Source organism: Nanorana parkeri, unplaced genomic scaffold, assembly GCF_000935625.1.
Source record: "Nanorana parkeri isolate BGI_ZX_2015 unplaced genomic scaffold, ASM93562v1 scaffold46, whole genome shotgun sequence".
In the NCBI taxonomy this organism is placed as follows: Eukaryota; Metazoa; Chordata; class Amphibia; order Anura; family Dicroglossidae; genus Nanorana; species Nanorana parkeri.
In genome coordinates, this window is record NW_017306314.1 from 2770820 (window position 1) to 2785084 (window position 14265).

Consider the following 14265-nt stretch of genomic DNA (forward strand, 5'->3'; position numbering starts at 1 on the left):
AACTAAATGCAATCCAAAGGTGCATATGTGCATGAACGTTAATAAATACACGTGTCATATAAATATGGTGAAGGTACGAATATAAAACTGATTGGTTAAATATGATAAGTTAAATAAGTTAATGAATAATATTTACATGTCTGTGTGATGCTACTGAAGTTTAGACAGACACAAATTATAACAAAGAGTCCGGTTATTTTGACTAAATATCATGCTTCTTTGTGCTAAGTACAAAGACTACTTATTAATTGATAGAATCCATTTAGAGGCCTGCAGGCTCATTCCCTGTCATAATCACACTAAAGCTGGACGTTTATGGAATTACGTTGTTGTACAATGCAAACAAATGTGAAGCAATCGTCAGGTTTTATTGTTGCGTCAATGTCACTTTGTAGGAAGAAGTAAATATTTCTAAAGATAATTTACTTAGACTAATGCTGAAGATCAATAGGAAAGCATAACCTTTACATCCTCTCTTGGCTAGACTGCAGCTATTCAGTCATTCTATGCTGTGTAACCCCCATAATATATTACTCTGCCATCGATGCTTTCTGTGCAGTGAGAGTGAATCAATCTAAAAAACATTTTTTCAGAGCGGTCTACAATTAGACAGCACAGAGAAGGCTTGTTCATGGTTGTGTGGTAAAGTTTAATATAAACCCTTACCACAGCTAAATTGTGGGACGCTGGTGTAACAAACTCCGTGTGGAAAGTTCACAACACTGACATTTTTCTTTAACTTATACATTCTAAAGCTGGTCAGATGGAAAAAGTGCAACATAATCCTCCATCTACACTAAAGTGTGTGGATGGAGGAATCTCCCGCTGGGCCAAGCTTAAGTATCTTGCTAGTCAGCCCCGCTAGCTCTCAAAATACCTGAACAATGCCTGCATCCAATCAGATTGTTCAAGTATTTTGAGAGCCAGCGGGGCCGACTAGCAAGATAGAGAAGCTTGGCCCAGAAGGAGATTCCTCCATCCACACAGTTTAGCGTAGATGGGGGAATCCGTTTCACTTTTTCCATCTGACCATAGAAAATCTGCAGATAATCTATAGGTGTATGGCCAGCTTAATACGAATACCGTATTTGCTGACGTATAAGACTACTTTTTATACTTAAAAACATCCCCCGAAAATCGGGGGTCGTCTTATACGCGGGGTATACAATGTATACCTTTAGTTAGTTTAGGCCATGCTGGTCCAAAACGAACATCCCTAATCTGTCAGCCTGCTGGATGTGCGGTAATACTGTATGTACGGTAGCTTCGGCTACATACAGTAGCTGAGCCAATCACGGCGAGCGCCATGATTGGCTCAGCGCGGTATACTGTATGTAGCTGAAGCTACCGTACATACAGTATTATCGCACATCCATCCATGATGTTTTTAAATGGTGTTGCCTTGGAAGTGGGGTAATCTTATATGATGAGTATAGCCCAAAACTTATGTTTTAAGTGGAAAATTAGGGGGTCGTCATATATCCCCAGTCGCCTTATACGCCGGCAAATACAGTACTTGCTTTCTATTCCATAGGAAGAAATAACCACACATAAAAAAAACAAAAACGTACTGTCATGTTTTTGTTTGCTTTAAAAATTCAAGTAAAATACACATAAAAAGTCCTTCAACATGCATTAAAATGTTGCACAGTGTACAAGTGCATCATTAGCTTCCACTGAAATTGCATGCAGTTTCAAATGCAGATGTGTTATTAGACAAAGCCTGATGGAAACACTGATAATAATGGTCTGCAGCATTGCAGGCTCACAAAATACTAGGCTTCTGCAAGAGGATATTACACAGCAGCAATATCTGGTGTACACAAGAATTACCTAAACAAGTAATATCTCCGTAATATTGCTTACATGCTACATTTTCGAGGAACGATGAAGCAATTAGTGCTTAATTAAACAATAGGGTGAAGTGTTGGCTTCAATTTACAAACCCCTGCTTAAAAAAAGATCAGTTGTCTAATCTCCAGCACCATCAATGAGAATATCTACCTAGAATTGTATCATAGAGATGGAACAATGAGATAGGTCTGTCTGTCCACCACTAACACTCAACTGACTAACCTGACTTTAAAGGGAATCTGTGTTCAAAAACTAAAAATAAATATTGAATTTCCATAAGTTCTATTCACTCCTAACAACAATACTAGTCTAGAACAGAGTTTCTCAAGTTTTTTTTAGTCACATCACCCTTCAAAAGTATACACCCTTGGTTCTCAACTGGTGGGTCGTGACCCAAAAGTGGGTCGCGACCCCATGTTCAGTGGGTCGCCGCATGCTTTCCACTTTTATAGGTGAGAGGTACAAAATATGCTGCCCGGCACCGAGTGTCAGCTTGTGGTGAGATGGGATGGGGCTATGGCCGTGAGGGAGCTTGATCTATAAGTGCATTGCTTACAGCTCCCTCCCTGTAGAGGTGCCTGGACCAGAGTGATGTTACATTCTGGCTCCCTGCACCTCTACAGGGCACGTAAGGGAGCTGTACAAGCAATGCACATATGGATTGAGCTCCGTCACACAGCCTGCACTAGACCCCAGGCTGAGGATCCACTCCAGTTCTCGTAAAGTATGGAGACTGGGCAGATCTTAAAAAAAGGGAAAAAATGTTTTTGGAGTGTTTGTGTGAGAATGTCTGTGAGTGTGTGAGATTGTGCCCTGGGTTGTGTATGTATGTCAGTGTTTTTGAGGGCCCAGACAAACTGGTACAGTGCGTTAATCGCATAGCGTTAACGCACTGTACCTCGTAATCGCACCTACCATGCATTCTGGTGTGGGAGGTGTGTGACGTTGCCATTCCTGCCCAAACCCATCTCCCACCCACAGTTTGTACAGACGTACGTTCCATTTGGGTCGCGACTTAATGACCAAGGACAAACGTGGGTCCTGAGGTTACACAGGTTGAAAACCACTGGTATACACCACAGGTTTTAAGGGGGAACCCCAGGCAAAAACACAAACAAAGTGGGTTTCCTCCTTCACATCAAAAGTGCCCCCTTTAAATCAAGATCCCCCCCTTCACATAAGAGTCACCATGTGCATCAGTAGCCCGCCTTTACATCAGGAGCCCCCCTTTCATTTCAGATGCCTCACTTTTAGATCAAAGTTTCCCTATTAAAAAAGGAAACCCCAAGGCACACCGGTGTGTCACGGCACCCTGGTTGAGAAAGGCTGGTCTAGAAGTTTGTAAACTTCCGTATTGAAGATGCCCGTAGGATGTACTTTCTCAATGCACTGACAGACCATTTCACCGGTGAAAATGCACTTCCTTATGTCACCACTCTAACTAAGCCTGGTCTGAACTACAACTCAAGGCCTGAACTTCCTGCAATGTAACACCATCAATGCTTGCAGGAATCAATGCATGATGGGCAGGGCCGGCCTTAGGCCTTTTGGCGCCCTGTGCGAGAAAGCTTTACAGCGCCCCTCAGTAATATGAAGACTTGAGAAATCAAGATTGCATCACATCAAGCATCAGGGAATAGGACACAAAGCACACTGGGAATCCAGGAAGTTGTTGAAAGTGATGGGCAGATGGAAGGCAGCACTACATAAGAGGGATTTTTTATGTAAGCTTTGATTGCATTATTAAAAACAACTCTAGTATGCATTCCTATTACAATGCTGATGTTATAACAGAATAGTATTGCTGTGATTATAGAACTCCTTTAAGGTGAACCCATGCCCAGACTTTGTACATTAAACTATTTACATACTCTAAACAAGTATTAAAATAACTTTAAACAAGCCCTGTTTAACTTCTGCAGCTATTGGCATTGTGGAGAAATTCATCTTCACAAGTCACAACAAAGGCACTGAAAATAACAGTTCTTTCTGCCTTACTTTCAATGGTGAGCAAAATCTTGACAGCTTGCCAGAACACTGAACACCAAAAAGGACAAACACGGGTTCTTGTAAGCTGTTAGAAACAGAGTGAACCCCAACTTTAGAGTCCTTGTTGTGAATTACTTCACATTTCAAGCAGCTAGGAAGCTCTGTCTGGAACTCATAAAAACATGCTTAGGAAACTTCCTGACTGGATGGGAGAATAAAGCTGATCAGACACTTAGAATTGTGTTTAAACATTTGTTCAACATCCTTTGTTAGAACATTCAATCTTGACATCATTCAGTCAATTTCCTTTAAAACCCCTAAAAATGTAATCCGGACCGGCTACGTGAATGGAATCCCAGATGTATTAAACAGCTTTCTTTTGTGTCTAGTGCATTCACATTATAATATGTGCAAAAAAAAATCATATTCGCAGTTAGAATTGTATTTGTTCAGATAAGAAACATTTTCCTTCCTGCTCCTCCTATTTTCTTCATGGTTGTGGTTGAAAATGAGTGTTGATTAGACCCCACTAACGATTAGAAAGTTCAGAAAATTAAACATTTCTAATTAAACTCTTCTGGTGTATAATCAGCTATAGGAGATGGCCTATGAGAACTACAAGCAGGCAACCGAAGTCTAATGTCCTGACAATCGATATCAAATCTTTGATGTAAAGATATTGGTTAGTTATAAAAGCCATTAAAACAGCCAAACATTTAGTAAGATCTGTCCTGTGCATAAGACATCATGGACGTGCATTAAAGTGACACTAAACCCAAGAGTCAAATCGTAAAAAGTACCTTAAAGGGTTATTAACCCCTCACATTTTTTTGCAGTAGATATATGCAAAAACGTTAAAAAAAAACCTTTTGAAAGAGGTTTAAACTTACCTGTGTCTTCGCCGCACGCACCCGTCCGAACATCTGAAACTTTCTAGGGCGGCCGCAAGGGATCCTGGGGCGGGCGCATGCGCAGTTCAGATGTTCGGCTGGGAGACGAAGAGAGACACAAGGTAAGTATACGGAGCAGCGTGCACCCGCACAGACATCAGGGACATCAGAGAAGAGGAGGACATCAGCGATGGATCGGAGACCCGCAGCAGCGCTGGAGGGACAGCTAAAAACTACAGGAAAGAAGAGGAAGATAGGATTAAGAGACATCATTTAAGGCAAGTCCTTACACTAACATTGGGGGGAGGGAAAAAAAATACTTTGTCACTTTACAGTGACATTAAAGTCAAAAAACATTTTCCCTCCCCCCAATTTTAAGTCAAACACTTAACACCTTAAATGATGTCTCTTAATCCTATCTTCCTCTTCTTTCCTGTCGTTTTCAGCCTTCTCTCCAGTGCTGCTGCGGGTCTCCGATCCAGCGCTGACTCCTCTGTCCTTGCTGGCACTTCTGATCCCACGGTGTCGGCATGCGGGTGCACGTGTCCATAGACTTACCTTACGTCTCTCCTCGTCTCCCGGCTGAAAATCCGAACTGCGCATGCGCCCGCCCCAATATGCTTTGCGGCCGCCCGAGCAGTTTCGGATTTTCGGGCGGGAGCGCGTGGCGAAGACAGCAGTAAGTTTAAAACGCTATTCAAGCAGGTTTTTTTTTTTTTTACTTTTTGCATATATCTACTGCTTGCCATCAGTAGATATATGCAAAACTACCGGAGGGCTTAGAAACCCTTTAACTTTTGACATAAATTTACCTGATTTGTGTATCACTCGGCTATAGATCCTCCGATCATCTCTGAATTAGTTCCGACACTGTCCTTCCTTCTGGAGGGTGACTACTTTTGTTCCCCATGGTCCTTGTGTGTGTGTTGTAAAGTAGCCACCGCTCCAAGCTCACTCCTGTGATGGACTACAATCTCAATACAAATTAGTAAACTAAACGTGAGATTGTAGTCTATCATGGGAGTGAGCTCGGAGTGGTGGCTACTTTACAACACACACACAGGGACCATGGGGAATATGTAACAATAGTCAGCACCAATTCAGAGATGATTTGAGGATCTACAGCTGAGTGATACACAAATAAGATAAATTTATGTAAAAAGTTAAAGTGACATTAAAGTATTTTTTCCCCTCCCCCAATGTTACTTCCTTCTTAGACCCCTTTCACAGAGCCCATGCACAGATTCCCTCCTGATCTGAACAGATGTCACTTTGTGACATCCTTGTCCATACAGTTTTGTTCTCCATCTTGCGCTGGAGGAAAAAACGGATATTACCAGAGCCACGTCAGTGTATGGACAGCCAGTTCTCTGTTTAGATCTGGCTGCCCCTACTCTAACTTTGGGCTTCCAATCAGGACCACTTGAAAAACTGACAGGTGGACCTGATTGGATAGTCCTTGTGAAAGAGGCTGCAAGAGGCTACAGGGATGCAAACAAGGCAACAAAAACCACTCCAAGCTCGCTTCCGTGATGGATTACAATTTCATGTTTAGTTTACTCATTTGCATTAGGATTGTAGTCCATCACGGGAGTGAGCTTGGATTGGTGGCTACTTTACAGCACACACAGAGACCATGGGGAACAAAAGTAGCCACCCTCCAGAAGGAAGGACAGTGTCAGCACCAATTCAGAGATGATTTGAGGATCTACAGCCGAGTGATACACAAATAAGATACATTTTTATTAATAGTTAAGGTACTTGAATGCATTTTTAAGGTTTAACTCCTGAGTTTAGTGTCACTTAAAAGTATAATTAGACTTATTTGATGAAATAACAGTTGCAGCATACAGTAGCACTGCTACATCAGTTATACAAAGCATTTTCATTTTTTACTGGGCTCTCGAACCTATCTTGAAAGTCTTACTAATATGAGTTAAATAACAACCAGAATTAGAGATGCTACTTTGCTTGGAGCTTTTCTAAAATTCAAATTTTAGGTGAAATTGTTTTTAAAGTGAAAATAAAGTATAATAAATAATGCGTTAAACATCAATATCATTCAGTCCAGCATTATAGATAATTTCCACCATAGTCTGTAATTACACTCATAATACAGATAATCAAACATTGTACACCCAACAGAGTAATGTTAGCAAACTTGTAAGGGTAGAAAATTAGCACATTGGTTTACTGACATAATTGTCACAAACCTACGGCACTATATACCAATATACCACAAAGGGACTATGTTTATACCAGAGGTATTTTCACAGTGAATCAAAGAGCAAGCTAAATATGACAACAAATTCACACAGCTTGGTCAGGCTTATAATTACTCTGATCTTCAAGCATCGATAAACCCCATTTCTTTCCTCAAGTAACCTCTGCCAAAATGAAAATCGATGTTGATATACTAACTTGTTGAGCAGGTTTTCTCTGGGGATCCGAACTTGATTGAATGTCAGAATTCCATTGTCTACGCCATGAAGACCTTTGATAAAACACATACAAAAGAGATTATCAGTATACAATAAATAACAGTTTTGTTCAAAATAGAAAGCTTCACATTCCTGGAATTGAATATGTTACTAATAAAGTTGTGTAATAGTTTTGCATTTTTGCTTCTTCAAAAGAATAATAATGACAAGTTATAAATAACAAAGAAAGGACGTATTGTGGGTATAGTTTGGTACACTAGATTACCCATTTCAATACAGGGAAAATACAAGCACACAAAAATACACTATACAATACAATAATACAAGCACACAAAAATACACTATACAATACAATAATACAAGCACACAAAAATACACTATACAATACAATAATACAAGCACACAAACCAGATGGTGGTTTGTCTAGACCAGTGGTAGCCAAACTTTGCCTCCCCCCAAGCTGTTATAAGTACCATGAGGCATTGCACAACTCCGACAGCCACAGGCATGGCTTCCTGAGGCATGTTCTATGATGAGATTTGTAGTTTTACCACAGCTGGGGGGCTGAAGTTTGGCTATCCCGGTTCTACACCTTCCAGCATGAGACATTTGCAGCTTGTGAGTTATGGCCTGTAAATCTGAAAATGAGTAAGCAGTTTGCTGTTCTAATCAGAATCGACTGTATATGCAACATATTGTTAAAATCTTCAGATAAAAAAAATCTAATTTGTGAAATGATAGTTGTGGCTAACACACACACATTTATATATATTTATATACATGGCACTTGACAGGTTAATCTGATAATTTGTGGACAGGCTGTACTCTATGCGCTTCGTGGAGGTTATGCCCCTTACTCAGGAGTCTTCGGGTTGATATATGTGCAAGAATGAGCCATCTTACCCAGTGCACCTGTTAAAACCAGGGGGGTGGGCGGGGGGCAATACCCAGACCAGCAGTCAATCCCACCTCACGCCACAACACTCGTTCGAGATGTGATAGCTGCTCTATAGTACCTACATCAACATGTAGAAAAGTAGTAGATCCTGATTGTTATTGGCAACGTGGATTAGCGTTATGAGATGAGAGAGAGCCCACCTCCTCTCACACTCGATAGCGTGGTGGCCACAACTACCGTTCCACAAATTGAATTTTTTATCTGAAGATTTGAATATGTTGTATATAAAATAAAGAAGTTCTTTTATACAAAAATCATAACTTGTGTCGGTGTGGGTGCCTAAAAAGCCGTCATTGAAATTGATGAGTTGTTGAATGAATTTGAAATCATGTCAACCAGACAAAAGTGAATGGATCTGGATGTCCATCAGAAAAAAGCCTCACTATAGTCTGTTGCGGTTACTTCAGAAATTAAGATCACCATACCGGATTGATTTTAGTATATGTAGATTTTATGTGAGTACTGATCTATGTAATAAGGCAAGGAAAAAAAAAAACCTGGACTGTAGTTACCACAAAGATCGCAGACGCCAGATGGTGGTTTGTTGACAACAGTCTGTGATGACAAGTGCGTTAGCAACTTCAACAGTTTCCAGTCACTCGTGTATACGCCATAGGAATTATGGAGGCTAATCACGCGTAACATTGACCTACTATACGGTGAGGTATCTATCAGAAGTGTGGCTGCTAATGTCACCATCTGTCCCAGAGAACCTGTCTGGCTCTTATGTAGGGCTTAAAAGGGATCAATAAACAAATCAGTTTACGTAGCTGATTTTGTAATATGAATTAGTTGTTTTACTATATGGATTCTGATTACACAGGACAATAACATTTTCTGCCGACCCCTATAAACATTATATACTACTATCAAAAGTGAAACAATAGATATTGTATAATGTTTTGTACTATATGTATATGTGAGCAGCTTACAGTAACAGTTGTATTATTGTGTGTTAAAGCTGAACTCAAGTCAAACAGCTAAACACAAATGACACACATACAGTATATGAGAGCTGTTTACCTGTTACATTTCTGTCCATCCAGTCCCCAGACTTACACAGCTCTTCCACAAAGTACAGTCCTGCCTTGGCAGGGGATGGGACCTGATCTTTCTCTGCTGCAGTTTCACTTTTACTTACAGGTCTCCTTCCAACCCTCACCCTGTGACTGGACAGTTCAAGCCTAAGAAGCACTCTCATATGCTCATCTCTGCACCACTCTGCACCTATTAGCATGCTCTTTTGCGCTGCAAAACACCCGATTTGCTCCTTGTACTGATTCCACCGCCTTTCTGAGTTTTGCTGGGATGATAGGTATGACAGGGATGATAAGGCTACTAAGCATAAATTACTGTGAAACTAAACTAAGTAGTTAAACCTTAAAAATACATTCAAGTACCTTAACTATTAACAAAAATTTAGCTTATTTGTGTATCACTCGGCTGTAGGTCCTCAAATCATGTCTGAATTCATGCTGACACTGTCCTTCCTTCTGGAGGGTGACTACTTTTGCTCCCCATGGTTCCTGTGTGTGTTGTAAAGTAGCCACCACTCCAAGCTCAGTCCCGTGATGGACTACAATCTCAATACAAATTGGAAAACTAAGCATGAGATTGTAGTCCATCACGGGAGCGAGCTTGAAGCAGTGACTACTTTACAACACACACAGGGATCATGGGGTACAATAGTAGCCACCCTCAAGAAGGAAGGACAGTGTCACCATGAATTTAGAGATGATTTGAGGATCTACAGCTGAGTGATACACAAATAAGATACATCTTTGTTAATAGTTAATGTACTTGAATGTATTTTTAAAATTTAAGGTACTTATGCTGTCTGCCTTTAAAAATAATATCAATTTAAGGGTGTATTAATGATTACAGAGCTACAATCATTTGTGTCCTGTATATCTTCTTGGAGTTTAGGCAAATTGTTGTTGGGAATTTGCTTTGTATAAATAAAGTTACCTCTGCTGAGGAATAGGTCATGTCAGACACATATGTCATGTCAGAAACATGTGTCACGTCAGAAACACTGCTCTGCCTTTTAAAATCTATACTTTCATTCACGCCAGATAATACAGATCACCCTCTACGTCTGACCTGCTGCAGATATCAAAGCTGTGGCTCTTATACATGGAAGCGCTAATGTTTTTTATCAACCTCCTCTCCCCTCAGCCATTAACAAAATGCCATGTATTCCAAGGCCGGGTTCACACCTAGGCAGCATCGTTTTTGAGTGCTTGTATGCGCGTGTTTGGTGTGCATTTATTTGCACAATTATACGTGTTTTGCACATGTTGACATGCGTTTGTTTGCGTGTACATGAAGACGCACGTTTTGACTGGCAGCTTAAGAAAAGTTGCGGACAATGGATGAACGCTCATACAAACGTGCAACATGCTTCTGGAGCGCATTTTTTGGTGTTTTCCATTGAAGTCAATGGGGCAAAAACGTGCTGTTAACCACCCAAAGAAGCTCATGTACCTTTTTCGGGCGTTTGGAGTCTTCCTGCTGGTGTTTTACTGCTCAGGTGTGAACAGGATACATTGAAAATCCTGGGATTTCTTGTGTTGGGTGTGTAAAAGCGCTTTTCCAACTGCTCGAAAAGGCCTTGGTGTGAACCAGGCCTTAGAAAGCATTCTAAAGGTGCCCATACACTGCACGATTATCGTACGATAATCGTATGCGATCGGGTTTTCGTACGATAATCGAGCAGTGTGAACGGAGACGTGCGACCGTTTCTACTGTACGGTCGCACGTCTTCTGTCGAACCAGCATGTTCGAAAACCAGCCGGGAATCGTACGATTCTCGGCTGGTTAGAACGGTGCTCGGAAGACAAATGCTGAACGGGCCGGTGTGCGCACGCGCACACTGCCCGTTCAGCATTGCGGTCATCGGAAGCCCGCCCCTCAGGGGGGCGGGCTTGCGATGATCGAGAGTGCGATCTGCCTGTCCAAGATAGGCAGATCGTACGTTTTTTTAATCCCTTTACAACCATCGCAAGACTAAAGTCTTGCGATGGTTGTAGAGTGTATGGCCACCTTTAGAGTAGACAGCGTTCTAAAAAATGGCCGAGGAGAAAGGGGAATTAGGGGCTCCTTGTACTATGCACACCTGTTTGGCCTCTTGTGCTTCCACTCTCTGAGCTGTGCTGTACTGGGACTGCAAGATGCTGATACCATGTCAAATTTTTGTACTAGCACTGGTTGCATTGAAGAAAAAAAAAATCTAATGATGTATGAATAATTACAGAGCTGAATTCATTTGTGTCTTTTATTTCTCCCAGGAGTTCCGCTTTAATGTTTTAAACACTATGGGGGGAATTACCAAAACTGTAGCAGACAAACTCTGGAGCAGCTGTGCATAGTAACCAATCATCTCTCTTCAGCTTTTTAAGCTTTGAAAATGAAAGAGAGAAGCTGACTATTTGCCTGGGGCAACAGGATCTGTTTGCTTCACTTTTGATAAATTCCCTTCTATGGATGTAGAAATGGGCTGCCATTTCTACATCCAACTGCGTATGCAGGCTCGGCTTATTAGCATGCTTTACTACTCTTCTCCGTATGCAAAGTTATTGGCCAGGTCTGAAATATTTAAAAAAAACAAAACACTAAGCTCAGCAGTGCCCTATTTAAAGAATAAATCCGGGCAAAACTTTTATTAACCCTTGCAGTGTGGCTGCCCCGCACTGCAAGGGTTAACTGCTCATTTTCATCTAGGTGCTAAATTAACAACGTTATACTCACCTGACCCTCAGAGCTGGCTTGCTCTTAGACCGGTCCTTCCAGCTTCACTCCCACTCTGCTCCAGCAGTTTAAAGGATCCTAGAGTACACTCTATATTGGATGTGAGGGCATTCCATCGCTGCAGCATAGGAGACACTGCAAGGGTTAATAAAAGTGTTGCCCGCACTTCTTTAATAAAGCAAAACTTCAGCCAGACATCAAAATACATATATTTATTTTTATTGTTTTACCTGCCAATAGTTTTGCAGTTCTGCATAAATAACTGGAATTGCTGTACATGGCAGATAACCTCTTAGGACTCTTATAACTCTTTTTTTGTGAACACTAACATCCAAAGAGAGCCACATTATACTTATTAATCTCTAGCTTCTATTATATATATACATGCAGTATCCATGGTAACTGGCAGATAATTTGTAAAATATTGGAAAATCTCTGGGATGGATTCAAGATTATTCTCATTTCACAGTGCTTTGGCAGTAAAGTGATGATAGGCCATAGAGCCAATTTAACAGCTGTTGGGTTATTTTTCTACATTCAGTATACAGCACATCTGCCCTGATCTGTCCATGAGACAATAGGGAATCCACTGATGGATTCCAACCCAGCCCCACATGGTAATATGGTCATTTATTCTGTAGTATGTGAGCTGTGGCCACTTTCCTTTTTCCATTAATAGCAGAACGATCAATATTATGAGACAGTTTGAATGTGCGTTGGGACAGCTTAAAATAGGACTTTGTACTTTTGTGGAGGGCATATGCAGGTAAGTCAGGTACTGATCTACAGCACAGGGGAAATGTTACTAGTTTTGTGTTTCACAAACAGTCTGATCCTCTACCATAAAGCAGACTGGTCTTTATCATTGTTTACCTTCTTTGAACAACATATCCACCGCTTCTACTCCTGGATACATATTCCCATGTTGGTCTCGAACAGGAACGATAAAACAGTGTGGACCTACAGAAAACAATTCATAAAGGATTTCTTTAAAAAATTAAACATAAAATATGTAAATAAAAAAATGGTATCTAACTTGCAGCTGCCATCTTGGCTTAGATCGACCCAGTCAGCACAGTGCCACCTGCAAAGTATTACATATCTGTAATAAAAGAGGCTTACTTACCTTTCAGGTGCCCGCTTGTTTGTTTGCTGGTTCTCGCTGGCTGCTGCGCATCTTCCACACATTCAGATATATTAAATACCCCCTACCATCACAAGTTTTTCCCACCTACTCGTACACCATCACAATACAGTGTCTATCCTCCCCTATGGATTTGTAGTATGCAATAAAAACATGCCTGGAAGATCCAGTACTACCCCACCATTTGCACCTTTGGAGGGTGGTAGTGTGTAGTCCTGCTGGGAGATACCAAAGTTGCTGCTGAGGGGCAGGCTGTGAAGCCCTGCTGGGGTGGAGAGGGAAGCTTTGCTGAAAGGGGTTATTAAAGCATGTAAAGTACTGATGCAGGGTTATGTCATTTTCTGCTACTTGCTGCTGTGTTAATTGAGCCCCTATAGCTTATAGAGAATAAAAGGCCGTTCAGTATTTAATCATGCTTTTTGGGCAGGATTGGGCATTTTTGGCCCCAGAGAACATGAGAACATGCAACTCAAGAATTTTTAGCGGTTATTTGTGCATGCCTTTGCCCCAACACTGATCCCCCCCTCCTCCTAGTAATCTCAGACCTGAGAATACAATGGAGGATTCAAGAGTGTCAATGCTTGAGGCAGAGGCCTGGGGTGGGCCCACAAGAACCTCTACGACCCCAGTGATGCCCATTACAAGAATCACTGCAAGAATCACTGCAAGGCCTGGAAATAAAATTAGGTGCTACATTTTCCTGGATTAGCAGCACCGATAGTACAAAACACCACCCAGAAAAACCAGGAAGCTGATACAAGAACAACTTACAATGATAATGCTTTCCATTAGCCAAAAACAAAATGCTTAAAGCTTAAAAACCACTTAAAAAATGAGCAAAAAATGCTTTCAATTTGTCTGAAACGCTCACACTATGTAGTGTGAATGGGGGCTAAAATTACCTTTGTGTTTCTGGCCACAACTATAAAATTGTGGTATCTCTTATATTCCATCTGATTGTTCCACACTAAGTGAACGGAGCCCAGAGGGTTTTCTATCCAGAAGTTATATATGTTTTATTAAATGAGAAAGAGCTAAAAGGAGAACTCTGGTGAAAATTAATCTTAAACCTTGCAATGGGGCTACCCCTGCACTGTAAGGGTTAAGTTCTCATTTTGGTCTAGAGATATACCCACCCAATCCTCAGAGCCGGCGGCTGTGACAACGCTCCCTCCAGCCTGTCTCCTGCTCCGCTGCAGCGATGGTGTGTCCCTCGACGTCCTATACCCTTGTTTACCA

General features: G+C 41.2%; 1 protein-coding gene across 1 annotated transcript in view; it reads right to left on the bottom strand.

Moving 5' to 3' along the window:
- The window catches only part of ACOXL (acyl-CoA oxidase-like), a 273176-nt gene that overhangs the window by 200585 nt on the left and 58326 nt on the right, over window positions 1-14265 (bottom strand). The window contains exons 7-8 of the mRNA XM_018573020.1: window positions 12756-12842; window positions 7155-7227 (exon numbers count right to left, since the gene is read on the bottom strand). Coding sequence (XP_018428522.1) covers window positions 7155-7227; window positions 12756-12842 — 160 coding nt within the window. The remainder of the gene's footprint in view (window positions 1-7154; window positions 7228-12755; window positions 12843-14265) is intronic.